We start from the raw sequence: 18648 nt of genomic DNA on the forward strand, positions 1-18648 counted from the left end.
CCTAACACCAGGAGGAGGTCTCCCCAGTGATCCTGACCTGGGATCTGGTGATCCCCGACCTCCAGCAAACTTCTAGATGACGCCTGCAGCCTCAACCTGAAGGGTCCCCCCAACCGCGACCGGAGGTGGTAGAGAAACCAGACGCCAAAAGACACCCCTACACCCGACGCCCCAGGAATTGGGTGGCACAACCAACAGTGTCCAAGCATCCCCAATAACCCAACTTACCTCTCCACCCGGTGGTCAGCCTCAGGAAGTCTCCCTACCCAAGTCTGCAGCAACTTTGCCGAACTGAAGGTCTCCATTTGAAACCACATGGCTCCCGATGTCTTCTTGGCACCCTGCACCCGGCCTCCCCTGTACCGCTGATGGTGCAGCTTCTGTGCTGATTGTTGGCCCCCTGCAGTGCTGAACTTAACCCCAAGAGCTTTGCTCCCACACCCAAGTAAGGTTGCTCGCAAGCAGCCCCTAACAGAAGGCCCTTTAGTCCCATTGGCTAAAATTGGGCCTCTGTACTCTGCACACGGTCGCCCCAGTGCCGCTGATGGTGCAATTTGAGTGCCTATCCAGACCTTGGCAACCTTGGTCCTAACCCCCAAAACTCCCACTAGTAAGTCGAATACTTACCGTTGAGACCAATAACCATTTTTCTCCCATAGAAATCAATGTTATGTGTTTTTGACCCTAAAAATGTTCTTAGTGTTAAACTGATGTTTGTATGGAGAAAGAGTAAGTAAACTCCAAAGTCTTATTTACCTTGTATTGGGAGATCCCTCGTTGTGGTATCGAGGCATACCACCCCAAGTAGTAAATGTAATCTGAGAGTAATCAAAATGTATCCTAAAAGTAATTACTGTGTAATTTGAACCCGGTTTTTAAAAACATACCAATTGCAAATCTATTCTCAATTGCATTTGTGTGTAAAGGTTTACAATTGACAGTACATTTTACCTGCCTATACCAAGTCCTGCTGGGTTCTAGAAATAAAAAAGTAGTATACCTTTTTTTTTTTGTACTTGCCCAGTTGGTCTGGATTCTGTCTATTAGTGTGTCTTGATTGCGTGACTACAATAAATGCTGAACACACCCTCTGGATATGCCTAACTGCTCGCCCACACTACCACAGAGAGAGCTGTTAGTACTTACTTAATATAGCCTCTGCTATACCTCTAGGGACTCCCTGGAGTCTGTGCACACTATACCTTACTTTAGCATACTATATACGAAGCCAGCTTCCTACAATACCCTTTATGTATTTATTTATGGATGTATGTATGTATGTATATGTGTGTATCATGAATTAGAACTTCTTTTAATGTTTCTTCTAATATGCCATCAGGTCTTTGATGACATGACAAACAAGCATTTAATCGGTCTAGATTTCAACAGCTTACAGAAGTACATACGTTTGTGTTCCCCTGCCGCTCACCTGAGGGAGATGACCCCCAGCACCTTAACATGGAGATATGGATATATATTACAAACTAATTTGTGCATAGAAACAAAATGACAGTCCACTCCTAAACGTGTTGATATGTTTTGGAGTTTATTACAGATTCATGATGGACATACTCCTCTGAAGCATTTCAGCCATAGTAGGCCTTGGTTATGGCGAAATCCTTGACTTCGAATAGTCTGTTAAAGTGTATGGTGAGAAAAGTGAAAAAGACTTTATTGGAAAACAAACTTTTCTTGTTATTCTCCAATCGCCCCCCAATATATTCTGGTTGTTACACCAGTGTTATTACTCAGGTAATTTAGTGTGTTATCATCATTTTATACAATGTCATGACCTAAGATTAAAAATAAGTAAATTCTTCCCCGTGAGTGGTCACATAAACATTCATGATCACAAAATAATAAAATTATTCTTAATCACAACCCTAACAGTATAAATCCCAGGTGGGTATAATTATCACACATGTTTAGCTCATCCATTTCATGTTCACCTTCTGTCTAATTCATTGAGTTTGAATTAGTTAATTAATCAAAATTTCTCAGGTGACTTTCATCTTAATGTAACAAGGTAATTCTCTTTAATGAAAAGGTTAAAACAATGATATAACAACCAGACTTGAGGATTAAATATAATACAATCTTGTATCCAGTTCTGTGATTTACAAAAGAATGGACATTTTCTCATCTTGGTATCCTTTTGGATGATGGCCTCCTAAGTTATTAATACATTTGAACTCGGAATGTCTCAGCTCCATCACTTTGTCTCCACTCCTATGGTTGTTTGGAATTCGGTGCCATAATACAGGAGAGCTTCCCAGCATGAATCATTAAAATCCATGACATGTTTGACTGTACTGTAACTGATATCTACATTGCTGATGGCTGGCAGAGTACCCTGTCAGCAAACCTCTAAAGAAGCATCTCAGTGTGGTTATTATTATTATTTTTTATAAACTTCCATTTGAGTAATTACTTTGGCTATTATGAGTAAAACAACATTAATTCTATTAAATGTAAAGTGTAGCTGAATCTGCAAAAAAATGTATCCTGTTTGAGGCTGGAGCAACTTGGATATTACTGAACCTTTATTCGATTTTCATTGTAAAAACCATAAAAGCAAATCATTTACAGAACATTTAGGCAATACATTTTCAAACCGGTAGTGGGGAGGGGAGGGAAGAGAAGCGAGTTCCACAACTGGTGCTCCTGGAGAAATATGGTGTTAAGTACTTTGTGATTGACACCTTTTCATTATCCATCATTCATGATCACAATCCCCACCGTCTATTTCTTTTTGTATGTAGCTGTAGGCCATACAACAGCACTCAATTTGCTATAGCACTTGCAGAATTATTTTGATAAAGTGCCCAGTGCCTATAAATTCAAAACAACTATGAGCAAGTCATATTAAAATTAGAATATGTACAATAAAATCGCGGTTAATCTTACCATCACAAGAACTTAAAATATCAAGTTAACCATAATAATAGCAGCATAATTATTTGAGCCGTTGCATGCTAAAATCATATTATAGGCATTTGTACGGGAATACATTAAGACGAAAAAGAGAACAGAATTATCTGGGATGTTTTAAGCAGGATTGTAGGAAACTGCTATATTTCACAGTTCTTTCCATTGCAATCCCTTGAATGTTACTCATCCCTGCACAAATGTAGTCCTTTCTGCAGATAGACAACTTACTACCCTGACCGTGCTTCTTCGATGTTCTTTAATGCTCTACTTCATGTCGTCCACACGTAGAGCAAGTATCTGGACAGGCCAAAGACTAGATATTCTGTGCTGTCGCTTTTCAAGATTCTGACAATCTCTGTTAAGCGGTTAGCAGCCAGGATTCGACAGATTGGGATTAACCAGGTCCTTCTTGTTTGTTTGTACGTGGGGCAGAAAAACAAGAAATGGGCTTCTGATTCATGAACACCTTTGCACCCTGGACACTGGGTGAGAATATCGACACCCTTCCAGCTGTTAACAGAACTGTTAACGAGAAGGATGCCATACCTAAATTTTAAGTAAAGTGGTGGCTCTATTCTGTTCAAGAAGTCTTCTTGCTTCATTTTGTCTTTAATGTTGAGAAATTAGATGGTTAATGCCCCTGCGTTATTCCCATTTAACCAGTTGTCCTCTACTTAGCTCCAATATTTCTTTTTAAGGAGATTTACAGAGTTTTTTAATATTTCCTCGGGGATAGCCATAGGTCACTCATGCCAAGTTTTCCCTATCATCGCTTGATATGGTTGAGCCATTGGACACTACCTTTGGTGTCCAGCAATAATATTTCTTGTAGCGATTCTTTAATTGGCAGCAGTGACCTGTTTACCCATATGCGCATCCAGAAAGTTAGAGGCCGTAAGGCAGTTGCATGGGCAACACTCTTCCTGCCCAGATCTATGCGCATTGGCGTTAGTGGGGTATTTCGGGGAAGCTCCAGCTCCAGCCAATTAAGTTATTTTCTATTTTTTCAATAGTGGATGCATTAGTGTGTCCCGAAAGTTCCACACCATAGAGTGCGGCCCCTAGTCCCTTTGCTTGATGTACTTGAATTGTGGGGGTCAATGGTCTATAGATTGACTTCCTTAGTTTTTTAATTGAATCCATCCCCACATGCTGCAGTGAGACCTGGCTTTTCACTAGTTGTGGTGACCATGATAGTGTATTTGAGAGCTGCATGCCTAGGTAATCGAATTGTTTCACCTCTCCTAATATGGTTGAGCCCAGTATTATGTTGCGATTAAAAGACTTGTGGCGGTTAAAAACCATGAATTTTGTTTTTTGTGTATTTCTAATCCATACTTATCCACTAGGTTTTGGAGCCCCAGAGTTGCTCGTGAGATGAGCAAGGTGTCCTCTGCAAAGAGTAATGCAGGTACCTCTTGGCCTGCAAGCATGGGTGAATAACCCCTACAGCCTTTTAGTGTTGAGATCAAGCCGTTTATGTAAAGCGTGAAGAGAGTTGAAGTTAGAACGCACCCTTGCCTCCCTCCACTTTATTACTAGTGAACCTTAGTAAAAAAGTACACTACTATAAATACATTAATCAAGTTAGCATTCTCTCAACTACACTTATAATAAGGCTAACAAGCATTGCCAAGCCAATACGTCTGGCACTGGCTTTTATTTGTTTTGTCATGGTTTTTGTAATACTTTATTTTTGAGGAGTTGCAAGACGATCACCAATATAAAAAGTAAACATTAGCAAAAAGATTTGTTTTGATCTCACAATGCACTTTTCCATAGTATCCATGATACTGAAGGGAACTACTTTGTTTGGATGTGCTATTCGTGAGGGAACAGAATGCTGTCACACACAGCGAGGGTAGCCAGTGGCTGAAGTGGGCTGACCCAGTGCCCCATTCTGTGTGCTGTAATGGGTGGATGAAAAATGTGAATGACACAACAACAGACCAATAGATTAAGAAGACTGACTGAAAGACACTATGAGTAACTGATATATATATACTTTTATTAAAATCAAAAAGTCTTGGCTAATGCCAGACCTAAAAATGTGGTCAACCTTAAGGGCCAGATGTACGACCATAGCATTTTTCGACTCGCAAATTGCGCCAAATTGCGAGTCGCAATTTGCAAGTCGCAAAATGCTATTCATAGAACAGTGCGATTCCTAATGGGGTCGCAAATTGCATGCCTCATGAATATTAATGAGGCTGTCGCTATTTGCGGCCCCATTGGGAATGGCTGGCACTCCCTGCTGTGGTCAGCTTTGTCAATAAAGCAATTTAAAAAAGAAAATCTAGCCTGTTTTCCTTAACGGAAAATGGGATTCATTTAAAAAATAAAAAATAAACTTTTTAGTTTCATTTTTTGAGGGCAGGCAATGGTCCTTGCGACCACTGCCTGCCCTTAAAAAATATTTGTGCATTCATTCCCAAAGGGTAAGGGGTCCCCTGGGGACCCCTTCCCATTTGCGAGTGCCTTACCACCCTTCTGAGAAGGGTGGTAAGCTGTGAGTGTTTTGCAATCGCAATTGCGGTTGCAAAACAATCATACATAGGTTTTAGAGTCGCTATTAGGAAGGGACGCCCTTGGGAAGCCCCTTCCTAATAGTGGGTCGCTAACCCTATTTTGCGAGTCGCTAATTGATTAGCGACTCGCAAAATAGGGTTGGTGCATGGGCCACATGTTTTTTGAGGTCGCAAACGGGCCCAAAACCCCTTTGCGACCACAAAAAAACAGTCATACATCTGGCCCGAAATATGTACTGATTTTATTAGATGTCTGTCCAGGAGGACTTGGGGTTCAAAGAAGCTTTTTTGTTGCTGAAGTGTTCTGTATTTCTCCCTTTTATAGGAGAATGAAGCATTACAAGCAGATATGTATGCTGATTTAGCGGTAGCGGCGGACCGGTATAATCCATACGCACTCACGAACAAAGCAAATTCAGTGTTTTTAACTGGGGACTACGAGAAAGCAGTAGAGTTTTACAAAGAAGCGCTTAGGAATGATTCATCCTGCACTGAGGCTCTTTATAATCTTGGTAAGCAGTGTTCTGTTTAGAAAAAACTTGCATGTTTTAGTTAAGAATGATATTTAGGTAATTGTTGTTAATGTTCTTGACAGATTTTGCAAATAGAAGCATTTGTCAGTAGTACACAACCTTTTTTCAGTGTTTCCTTTAAGCGGTTTAAGATCACAAATGTGTTTATATTCATTCTCAACAACTGATGTTAAGTGAGCCCCTATGCATTTTCCCAAGCAAAGCAATCTTCTCTAATTCACAATTGTTTCCTTCTTTCTTGCAGTCAGAAAGTGAACATTTGTTCTTTTAATTCTGATGAGAACATTTTCCCTATAATTTTTCATGTTACAGCCAGAGGATCACTGTGCCTCACAGATTATTATCCTGAATAAAACACTAACTTAATTAAATATAATGATTACAACATGACACCATCCTAGGTATACCTGTTAATTCTCTTAAACATGTGACTCATTCCCTCTTTCGTGCCATAGTTCACGCTGGGGGTGTCTATTAGGGGTTCAATTTAGAATCTGATAGGCAACCCACAGGCCCACCAGGGCATGGTGGCAATGGTCGTCAACCCCATGGTGTAGGACCATCTGCTATATTTAGGATTTCCCATCAGGTAGACAGGGATCTTGCCTTCAGTGGTGTCGCTGATGCAGTGGCTCCTTGAAAGCACGGATCCGTTGCTGAGTGGTCACCATGTTTGATATACCCACTCAGCAAAGTGTTTTGTTTTCTAAAACCAAAGTCCTTAAGTGGGAGTTTTCTTTCAGAAACAAATGGCCTTGACACGCAAGGAGCGCTGTTGTGCGTTTTTCCTACCTGAGAGTGGCATGCCTCACATGGTGAATCTGGATGAGGAAAACAAGTAATCGTTTTACCGATCTAAATAGGGCCTGGTAAGCCCCACTGTGAGCTGGTGCCCAGTGCCTAGCAGGCGGCCACTTCGAGGATTTATGCTAGTGGTGTACACTCAGCACTCCCCCCATTTTTAAACAGAGTGGGGAACTGCACGTTTGGTGGAGCAGGATCACTGCTGATTTATGACCGTGCTCCAGCTCTATTTCGAGTGAAAGAAAGTACAGAGTTTACATCTATTGCAGTGCTCCTACTCCAGCCATCTTAAAATAAGTATACTCTACGTACCTGGCCCTCTCCTTTATCTCCTCACATCATCATGTGGCAGAATGGTAAACTGCTTCTCAGAGCTACAAGGAAACTCTAATCTTTCACAGCCAGTGCGAGAGCTGAATGTGTGCAAGACCCCTTACCGTTCTTTTTAGGTCGCAGCCTACCAGACAGCACAACTGTCTGATTTGCTTAAGACATCTTGGGGACATTCAGAAAGTTGACCTAGAAATGCATTCCACCTGTTGTGTACCATTGGCTTTTTGGGTTTCTAGCTTTCTATTTGCTGGCTTTGTATGCTTTAGGCTGTCCAGCCTGAGGTTGAACCTCCCGTTGCTCAAACCTTGTTTACTGTATTCTTCCACAAACTATCTTTCTGCAAAAAGGTCTTTAAATCTTGTTCTGATGTTGTCACATTTACAATGCATTCACCGAAAGAGGTCAAATATCAGACTGTCTTTTCCAGGGAGCTTGGTGTTAAGTTTTTCTTTCTCTGACTTCAAAGTGAGAGGATTTATGTGGCAATCATGCTGGCTACTGTCGGACTGCTTAAGGGAGGCTATATGATGTTATTTATTTTTTTCTAGCATACAACAAGATTTAAATGTCTATAAATGAACTTTACAGATGATCAACTCAATACATTGGATAATGACATTTACACACATTTTTAGACATTCTTAGGTGTATTCTTAGGTACCATTCTTAGGTATCTGACTGATGGCCGATAGTTTGAAGCTGGTGGTACTAGGCTGAGGATGGGTGTAGGAAAGCCGAGCGCATGCAACCCTGTGTACAAGTGTGGTAGAAGAGGTTGGTAATCAATCCATGTTGGAACTTCAAGAGACCCCTTTACGCCTGAGAACTGTTGGTGGAACATTTCAGATTATTGATCCTTGCATATATAGGAACCATCCATACTGTTTTCTTTATTTGGTTGAGCTAATAATAAATATGTTTATAATAACCATTTTCAAATTCCCCTTCCCCCCCTTACTCCCTCCCCTAGTGAAAGGCAAGGCAAAAATACCTTGGTGAAATAGCCAGAAGTGTGAACATGCACTGCCTTATGCTCTGGGCGCAGAGTCTTTAATTTACATATCATATTTATCAGGATCCATTTAGATGTTGGTGCAGTGGTGAGCTTGTTCTGGCCTCCAACAAAATCTTAGCTCAACTGCTGGGTTCTGGACCTATTCCCCTGAAAAATCGATAGCTTTATTTTTGAAAAACCAGTGCAAGTTTGCAGTAATCTAGCTGCAACATGAAAATAGTGAGCACCAGTGCTGCATTGTGTGGGAGATCGAGGAGCGGAAAAACATTTTAAAAAGCTGGTGTAGAAAGTCCAGTGCATGGATGGAAGCTTAATTTCTCCAGTATTGAATCTTTCATAGATTCACATGCTTGAATCTTCCCCATCATCGAGGTGGGAGTCCCACGGTAATTTTAATAAATGATGCAAAGCATTATACAGTAAAGCTTCAACCAGTGACGTATATCAATTCACGTCATTTTAGGTAGAACCAAACTTCAGCCAATCGGAGAGCAGCTTTTGAATAATCTTTCCTCTCCAGAGCCACCACACCTCAGATTTCTAAACACACATCATGTGTAAGGGAGCCTCCCTGAGTTCTACTCAGTTCTGCCGGAAAGCTGTTACTTTGATTCCCGGTGACCTGCAGTTGAACTCTACTTCTGTCAGACAGAAGATCTAATTCTGCCTATACTCTTTTTTTTTTAACATCCATCCGTCATGTGAGAGTAGTCCAGAAAGAGCAAGGTGATGGCTATGAAGAACCACAAGGAAGCGGAATACCTCATGACCAGGCCACAAATACAGGAAGCAAATAGAATGATGATATTGTGCCAATATCAGCCCTTCCAACTCCTCCAGCAGCCAGTTCGCCACCAGACGATATTGAGGGCTTCCATGCTCTCTTAAAAAGAGTTGCTAAAAGGTCTGATCTGCCAGTACCTGTGCAACAAACCAAATGCTTCCTATATGATTTCAAGAAAACAAGGAAATCAGTGAGGTCTGTACCCTTAGTTGGCTATATCTGGACAGAAAATCTTGAATTCATGAAAAACACTGCCAAGGTGGCAGCTGTAATACCTAGACTAGATCAGAAATGCAAGGCCTCTGAAAACTCTCCAACTTGTCTAATAGGACATCAGAAGCCAGAATCAGTAGTTATGCAGGTAGCACATCGACAATCTAAAAATCCTACTATATCATGTTTAGCTCCTCTTGATAAGGAGTGTAGGAGGTTGCATTGTATTGGGAAACAATTTTCATCCATGGCAGCAATGACCATAAGAGCGTTCAAAATATTAGCCATACCAGACAGATATGATCACCAGCTGTGGTCATATTTAAAAGCATTTATTGATTATCTGCCTTAGGATAAAAATCAAAAGCAAAATCCATTTTTCAGTAGGGAGAGAGAACGTGCTCAGAAATTATCGACACTGCAATGGATGTTGCGCTGACTGACTTCAGACAGGAGTTGCTATTTTTAGATGGCAAGGCTGGCTGAAGGTAACTTTGTTTCGCCCTGAGCTACAGGCAAAGACTTTGGATATGCCTCATAACGGAGAAGCTCTTTTTGGGAAGCATATAGATGATGCGCTTCAATCAATAAAAGCTCATAAGAAACAGCAAGAACTTTAGGAGTGGTCTAACAACGTCTTTTTCTGAAATTTCGTATTACCAGGGGCAAAAGACAGTACTCCTTCAGAGGAGGCCACCAATCCAATAGATATCAGCCTTATGTTCACCCCCATCAGGGATATCGGCAGCAAATCGCTCAACACTATTGAACTCCACCAATTGCGTCTTTCTCCAGAAAACCCAACAGAAGGAAATTTGCTGATACAGAGCGGGGACATGAGTCCTCAAACAGACCGTGACAACAACATGACACCAGTCGCCTCTCTTCAGGAAAAAGTCCATTTATGTCAAACAGTACAAATTGTTTTCGGGAATGAATTAATCTTCCATTCCATTGATCTCCAACTGTCCTCTGTTCATGAGGCCACTGCCAGAAATAGACATACAATGGAAACAGGAAACTAGCTTTTCTGACAGTGTCATCAGAATAACACCGGCAATCGTAGCAACCATTAAATGGTGGACAAAAAAAGACCACATTTGCATGGATTGAAGATTTCACAGCAAGCCAACAAATTATGTAATGACAATCCATGACGACTATGGAGAGCTGGGGAGAGCACCTCCAGGACCTGGAAGTGAATGGCAAATTTTCGAGCAACGAGAAAAAGAGACGCACATACTTCCTAGGACTAAGAGCTGTGGCCTTGCGACTCCGTGCTTTTTTTTCCAATACTATAGGGATATGCGGTGCTGGTTCGAATGGACAACAAAACCACAATGTTTTACATAAACAAGCAAGGTGGCACAAGATCACAACTACTATCCAAGGAAGTATAAGGCATTTGGAATTGGTGCTTACACCGCAAGCTTTCTCTTCAGGTACAGCATGTTCATGGTAGGAACAACCAATGGCATAAGATCTAAGCAGATCTTTAAAGGAATGCCACTAATGGTAGATGTTACAAACACAACTTTCAAAGCTATTTTAAAAATGGGGGAAACCGACCTTAGGCCTATACGCTACTTTCTTCAATCGGAAATGCCAATGCTATGCAAGCAGGTTTCTACACAAGGGTTCCTGGGGGATCGCCTATCAGATTGCAAGGATAGGAATGTTCGCTTACTCTTTTCCGCCACTGCCTCAATAACTCCAGCGTGGCCAAGACAATATTGGTACACGTAACTTATCCTGATGCCGAAACAGCAACACATTCCATTCAAACCAGTCCCAGGAATGCATTCAATGAATAATGGTCAGGTGATTCATCCAAATCGAGAATCCCTCAATTTAGCTGTCTGGCCTCTGAACACAGTGAGTTCCAAAATGTTTGTATATCGTAACAGTGTAGAGACATCTTTGCGAAAGCAAGACCTGAATCTACAAGATCCTATAAGGCAAAGTGGCAAAGAGTTTGAAAGTGGTTTTCTTCAAATAAATGCCAGCCTTTTTCCTCAACATCATTACAGATATTACCATACCTACTCAGCTTATCTCACTCTGTCCTATCGCATAATTCAATCAGAATTAATCTTGCAGCAATATCAAGCTTCAAGCGATCTTGGAATCAAAAGTCTTTATGGCCATACATGCTCATAAAATAATTTTTAAAAGGGTTTTTTAGTGCATTCCCTCCAATTTAAAAAATAAATGCTAATTGCATGGCAGCTAAAACACAGTCCTGGCACATTTATTGCAACAGCCTTTTGAGCCTATACACAAGCAGACATCAAATATCTTTCTTCAAAGACAGCTCTTCTCATAGCTCTCAAATTTGCTTGGAGAATTAATGAAATACAGGCATTTACAATACAAAGGCCATACTTGCAATTCAAAGAGGACCGGGTTATTTTGAGGACTAATCCTCATTTCATACCTACGGTACCAACAAATGTTCAACTTAATGAACCTATTGTTTTAAAGGAATACTTCCAGAATCCATCAAACGAAGTAGAAAGAACACTTCAATGTCTGGATGTTAAAAGATGCTGGAAATGTTATATTGAAAAGATTAAGGCATTTAGATAATTTTATCAACTTCTAGTCGCCTTCGTACCTCCAAGAAAGGGTCAATCGTTGTCAGGAAATAGAATAGCCAGATGGGTATCAGCACACCCACAAAAAAGCATGAAGACTGCTCACAGTTAAAGTACGGCCTCATTCAGCAAGAAGTGCGGCAACCTCTACAGCACGGTTTGCCGTAGTGGCATTACCTGACATATACAGCAGAGCCAGACGTTCAACCAGTCATGCCTTCACTAGACACTACTGTCTAGATGCCACTACTAGCCAAGATGCGGAAGTGGCTCAAGCAGTCCTTTGCAATGTTTTTCAATCCTTATGCCTTGTTAAAATTATTATCATCATCATTCTAATGTGTACATGTATGGCAAATTTCCCACCTCTGCCTATTATGTATATTGGATCATGTTTGTTACTGCTCATATTCGGATTCAAGCATGTGAATCTATGAAAGATTCAATACTGGAGAAAAAACAAGTTTCTTACCTGTACACTGTGGTTCTCCTGCATTGATATCTTTCATGGACTGTCTTGCTTCAGGATTACTACTAGTAGTAATTCCCTCGTGAATTCTGGAAGTGTGGTCCACTCGTAAGTTCCTAGGAAAAGAGTGAGAAGTTTCTCTATCGGAGTAATCTAGGCCACTTTCTACAATATTTTAGGGATACCATCTGGTCCGTGTGTCTTGCCCCCTAGACATTCCTTCAAGTACATTCACCAACTCCTGCTTTTCTAATGGCATTAAATTCAGTGCTCTGTTCCATGGAAAGTCTGAAGAAATCAATCCTCAACAGATAGTTCAGAGTTGACTCTTCTATGAGTAGGTTAACTCTCCCAAAATATTCCTGGAACACTCTGTTGATGCTCAACATTGTTTGCGATGTCCCTGTGCATCTGTCATCTACAGGATGCTTTCTCTGGCCTTCTGCTCACCAATCACACCAAGAGTATCTTTCTCTGTGAATGTGTAGGACAATTTACAGTTAATATACAGCAAAATATACTGTATCCCCCTATTTGTGACAGAGGTCTTTCAGCCGTGACATCAAATCTGGCTGTTGAGCACTACTTTTTTCATTCTAGTTATGTCAATCTTAACCTTGGTTTTGTCCCATAACGTTTGGCGTTATACCCCATAAGTACAGTTTATAGACATCCCTCTTGGTACTACTTTCAGTTTGCCCCATCAATTGCACATATAGGGGTCTATCCTTCATTGTGAATGAATAAATAAATAAATGGGGGATTTGTGGAGCACAACAACTACTCAAGAGTGTCCTGGCTTTATAGTAGGTACAAATTCTTGAAGCCATGGAGTTAAAATGCAGACGACAACTGCTGCAGATAGTAATTGGTAAATTCTTCAGTTACCCTTTATCTGAACCTGTGGTCTGTCAAGGTTTCTGCAGGAAAGCTCCATGTAGCTCCATGTAGGTGCCACAGAGTGACAGCTTCCCACAGGAGTTCACGAAGGAAAATGTATACATAGGACCTTGTTGTACCCAGATGCTCTGAGATCAAGCAGAAGAACATCAATGTCTGGGTAACAAGTAGGAAGGAGTTGAAGGATTAGAATAAAGCTATCGGGCGGTGTAACCTTCAGATATTAACCAAGTCAAATAGAATGTCTTGGTTTTATCCAATCAATAAATCATCACTAGCTTGTCTTGGAGGGGCATTATTATGTTTGCCTGAGATTATGCAGTTTCCCATATGTGGTTACCAGATTACTCCGTTTTGTCGAGTCTGGGATGGTAAGTGCATACTCATCCTCAATGAGTACGTGGATAGTCTGGATTTAACTCTTTATATAATCAACGACAAAATTGCAGCTATCTAAATAGAATAGGAGAAGACACCACAATTAATCGTGGCATGCATCATCATGGGTGCCTTACCCTCAACCACGTAGGTATATACCACTCGGATTTGCTCAACCACCCTTGGTGAAGCTCTTGATAGAATTCTTTCTGAATAACAGCAGGGATTCGGTTCACACATTTAAAAATAGCTAAGGGTATACCCTAGATATCTTTTATTGAATGAGTGTCTTTACTTTGGTTAAGGCTAAAAGTGTTAGGGGTGTGTAATGAAAATGTTTCATATATCCTTTCTACATTGCATACACGTTTCAGCCATTTTATTATAGCCCAATAGGGTATTCAGCTTTCTTCAGGGTTCAAACAATCCCCACCTAATTGTTTGTACAGTTCCATGCAGTTTTGTTGAGGTGTAAGACTCTCATAGTATTTCCACGTAATTAACTTACCTACAATTAGGAATACGATCATATGGAGTTATATTATTTGTATAGACAATTGCATTATACTGTAGGAAGCTGGCTCTGTATATACTATATCAAAGAAAGGTATAGTGTGCTCAGAGTCCAGGGAGTCCCCAGAGGTATAGCAGAGGCTAAATTAGGTAAGTACTAACAGCTCTATTTGTGGTAGGGTGGGCGAGCAGTTAGGCTTATCTAGAGGGTGTGTTAAGCATTTATTGTATTCATTCAGTCAAGACTGATGGCACACACATAGAGAGACAGAATCCAGACCAATTAGGTAAGTATAAAAAAAAGGTATACTTATATTTTATTTTTAGAACCAAGCAGCACTTGGCACAGGTAAGCAGAATATACTCTCAAATGCAAGACAGTTAAAAGAAATGCAGTTGTGCTTGAAATTGCAATTGTTAAAGGTTTGTATATGGTTCAAATTACACAGTAATTACTTTTCATTACTCTTGGATTACTTTTGGATTACTCTGAGTACTAAGAATGGTATACCTACATATCACACCTTAGAATCTCTAAATACAACCTATTATACTTTGCAATAGAATTCTCTTTTCTTCATACAACACAGTTCAACACAAACATTTTTTAGACCCAAGATCTCTTTAAGTGGGTTCCTATGGGTAAAAAGTGTTAGCTCTTTCACAGGTAAGTATACAACTTACGAGGCTGCGTATTGGAGGTTAGGACCAAGGTTTCCCATGGTCTAGATAGACACTCAAGTTGCAGCGGCACTGGGGCAGCCTGGTGCAGAGTGCAGGTTCCCAGTGTTAGCCAATGGGGTTAAGGGGTCCTTCGGTTAGGGACTGCTGACGAGCAGGCCACTCGGGTAAGGGAGTAAAGCTCCTGTGGTTAAGGTCAGCACTGCAGGAGCCAACGACCAGCACAGGCGCTGCACCACCAGAGTCGCTGGGTGCAGGGTGCATAACGATCCTCAGGGACCCTGTGCTTTACACTGGAGACCTTCGGTTCTGTGACAATGCTGCAGGCTCGGGCAGGGAAACTTCCTAAAGGTGACCAGTGGTTGGAGTGCTAAGTTGGGATCTTGGGGGAAGCCTGGACACCATTGGTTGGGCCACCCAAGGCTATTGGGCATCGGGTGCAGTGGTGTCTTCTGGTGTTGGGTTTTCTTACCAGCTCTGGTTGCGGTCGGGAGAACTCTTCAGGTTGAGGCTGCAGGCATCGTCTTGAGACTCAAGGAAGGTCGTGGATCACCAGATCCCAAGTCAGGATCGCTGGGGAGACCTCCTTGTTGTGTTGTGCTAATCGAACTCGGACCATGGGCGTGGGGTACAGAGTGGTGCGAAATCGCAGAGTTGCCAGAATCCAGATTCCGGAGGTGAGTCTTTGTTTGAGTAAATCCAGTGCTTACAGGAGACAGAGCTTGTAAGAGGGTTGCAGGGAAGGTCTTCCAGGCTCTGGGGGTTGCTAGATGCTGGACTCACTGGGGTTCTAGCTGTAGGCAGGTCATAGATAGTCAGGATGGTAGTGCTGGGGCCAAGGTAGTTGGTGTCCTCTTCTTCTTCCTGAGTCAGCATGGCTCTTCGGTCATTCTTCTTTCTTCCTGGAATATGAGGAGGCAAGGTTCAGGTTCGCCCCTAAATACTAAATTCAGGGGCGTTAAAGGTGTGTGCAGGTCATGGGTCCCTTCCTTGAGGTGGGTACACCCCTTATTATGCCACCCTCCAGTGGGAGGGGCATGAGCTTCTTCCTAATCTTCAAGATGGAGGAGACTGAAATGTGTGCTTCACCTCGCCTCCCCCACCTGAGGGGTGCGGTTGGCATAGGTGGGCACACCTCTCTTCCTAGCTTGGTTTTCCCGCTGATTCTTCCATCCAAAGTGGGGACCAGAACTGGTGGTAGCCAGTTTCTGGGGAGGCAAAGGGAAAAGGGCAGCTTCCAAAGGCGGCAGGTCTTTGAAGCTTCCCCTTTCGTGGACCCAGCCCATCCTCAGGTAGGAGGCATGACTCCTCTGCCCAGGATGGGCTTTGTTTCTGGACCCAGAGAGCGGAGCCTCTCTACCCAGGGGCGCAAAAACCTATCTGGTGGTGGCAAATGGCAGGCATCCATTCAGGAACCACACCAAGGCTGGTCGATTTTCAAGGGGGTGTCTCTAACATGCCTTCTCAGTGCATTTTACATTAAATCCCCCACTGGCATCAGTGTGGGTTTAATGTGCTGAGAAGTTTGCTACCAAATGCCCCAGTTTTAGAGTAAAGCCAATATGGAACTGTGGAGTTCGTAGTGACCAACTCCCAGACCATATACTCTTTATGGCATTACTACACTTACAATATCTAAGGTTGGACTTAGACATTGTAGGGGTACAGGGCTCATGCCTCTGTACCCTCACCTTAGGGCTAGTGCACCCTGCTAGATGGGTGACTTTCCTAGGCCTCAGGCAGTGGATTGCAAGCATAACACACAGGAATGTGTGTCGAGTCAACTCTTCACTTTTCTATGCACTAAAACACGCAGCCTGCAGTGGCAATGTGTGTGTGTTGAGGTGCAGGGCCTCTATGGGTGGCACAATAGGTGCTGCAGCCCTTCCTTCCTTGGTCACAGTGCCCTTGGTACCCATGGTACCTTCTACAAGGGACTTACCTGTGGCCAGTAATGTGCCAATTGTGGATACAAAGGTACAGTCTTGGGAAAGAAAACAGGCCCTGGGAACCTGATTGACAGGGACCCAAGGCACATCAAGTCCGGTTGCATCAGATTTCAGGCAAACAGTGGGGGGTACTGGAGGAAAGTAGGGTCTGCTTTTATGGTTACCCCCACTTTTTACCTGGTGCTATGCTGTTTCTGACTAGGCTGGCTGGGATCCTTCTAACCAAGACCCCAGCTTCTGTGCTTTCTCCCCTAAATTGGACACGGTGAGTACTTGGGTACACTCCAGATTGGCTACTGGTGTACCCTTCCAAGTCCCTAGTATATGGTACCACGGTACCCAGGGCATAGGTACACCAGGGTTCTCCCCTGGGCTGAAGCATGTATACTGCCACCCAAGAGAGACCTCTCAAATTGTGACTACAGGCCTGCCATTGCAGTCTTTGTAAGCTGGTGCCAGCACCACTTACGACAGATATAAGTTTCCTTATATCTTAGGTCACTGCACCTATAAGTTGCCCCTAAGGAAGGCCTTTCAATCCCAAAGGCAGGGTGCTCGGTTCTAAATGTGAGGGTTCCCCTGCATGATAGCGGCACCCCTACAACCTTCGGAGTCCATTCTCCCGGGTTCTAAGTGCATCAGCCATTACGACATATAGATCATTATGCGATGACCATCTCTAAACTGGCTGTAACAAACCCGGTCATGTTTGGTAAATGGTGTGGGAGGTATGATTCCATTCAAAACGGTGTGGGAGGTATGATTCCATGCACTGTATAATCTCTCCTGGAGGCCCTCAGTGCTCCCGGTACCAGTTTTCCAGACCCAAACAGCAAGCTAAGGCTGCTGCCGACCAGAGACATGTTTCTGCCCTCCTGCTGCTGAGCCAAGCTCGAGCAGGGGAAGGCAAAACAATGTATATCCTGTCAGAGGGAGGTGTGACCACCTCCCGTAGGGTTTAGTGTTTTGGAGCAGGGTGGGGGCACTCGCCAGCACCACTGAGACTGCTTGAAGGGCACATTTGGTGCCCTCCTTGCATACTTCAGTTCAAACCAGTTCAGGGAGCCGTTGGTGACCGCTCTGGCGTGAAAATGGACAAAGGACATGGGAGTATCCTCCCCACTGTCCAGTCCATCCTCTGGGAGGGACCCCTGAATCGTCCTAACCCTTTCGTAAGGGTACTTAAGGGCTTACCTATGGGTCGGTCTCTAGATTCGTTGTTCAGATCCGAAACCACTTAATCTTTGACCATTTGGGCAATCTGTACTTCCCTGAACTTCACCTTGGACACCGCGACTGCAACTGGGAAGACTCCTGCTACTCCTGGTCCTGCAAGTCTGCTGCAACATCCGTGCCCGTGCTCCATATAGGATCCTCCCCAGGCTTGTGAACATCCAAGATACCTGAAGGAATCTCTCTTGAAGGAGTCACTTCCTTGCATCTGCAGGCACCGCAACACATCTGATCCTGGGTTCCCACGGACTCCGAAAGGCTCAGTAACACAGGTGGTGGTTCTAGAACTCCCTCGAGGCCTGCACTGCCTTCTCACTGAGTTTGAGACCAGTATCCCCCTTCGGGAGCGCAGGAACTGAGCCCCTGTGCACTGTGTCAACTTGCCGTTGCCATGGCTTGTTGACTCTCTTAACCAGAGACCTTCGGGCTCTAAGAAGCTCCAGCCTCGAACATCTACTGCAGCCAAGAACTTTGTCCTCACCGCATTCTTTGCACTGTGGGCCTGTATCTTTAGTGAGCTGCTCAAGGTCCTCTTGCGACTCCTGTGCCTCCGGCCTGTGGGTCCTCTTGAGGGTCCTTCTTGTAAAAACACAAAGCAGTATCAGCATCATTAGTCATGTATAGATTACATTTCGCCCACAACCCGCCCCCCCCCCCCCAACAAGATATACAAAATCACCCAGTGCGTTAGCAGCATGCAAATGAAGTCATCAGTAAACATACGAGCAATCAGAGTTATAACCGTCTTAAGAGTGGGGCTTGTGATGTGCAAAGTGTGTAGTCCTGT

At 43.1% G+C, this 18648-nt stretch overlaps 1 protein-coding gene across 3 annotated transcripts in view; it reads left to right on the forward strand.

Annotated features, from left to right (window-relative positions):
- IFT88 (intraflagellar transport 88) overlaps positions 1–18648 on the forward strand; it is a 537246-nt gene that overhangs the window by 239947 nt on the left and 278651 nt on the right. For all 3 annotated transcript variants that reach the window (XM_085621562.1, XM_085621564.1, XM_085621563.1), the window contains exon 17: positions 5785–5971. In XM_085621562.1, the coding sequence (XP_085477688.1) occupies positions 5785–5971 (187 nt within the window). The remainder of the gene's footprint in view (positions 1–5784; positions 5972–18648) is intronic.

Source organism: Triturus cristatus, chromosome 8, assembly GCF_964204655.1.
Source record: "Triturus cristatus chromosome 8, aTriCri1.1, whole genome shotgun sequence".
In the NCBI taxonomy this organism is placed as follows: Eukaryota; Metazoa; Chordata; class Amphibia; order Caudata; family Salamandridae; genus Triturus; species Triturus cristatus.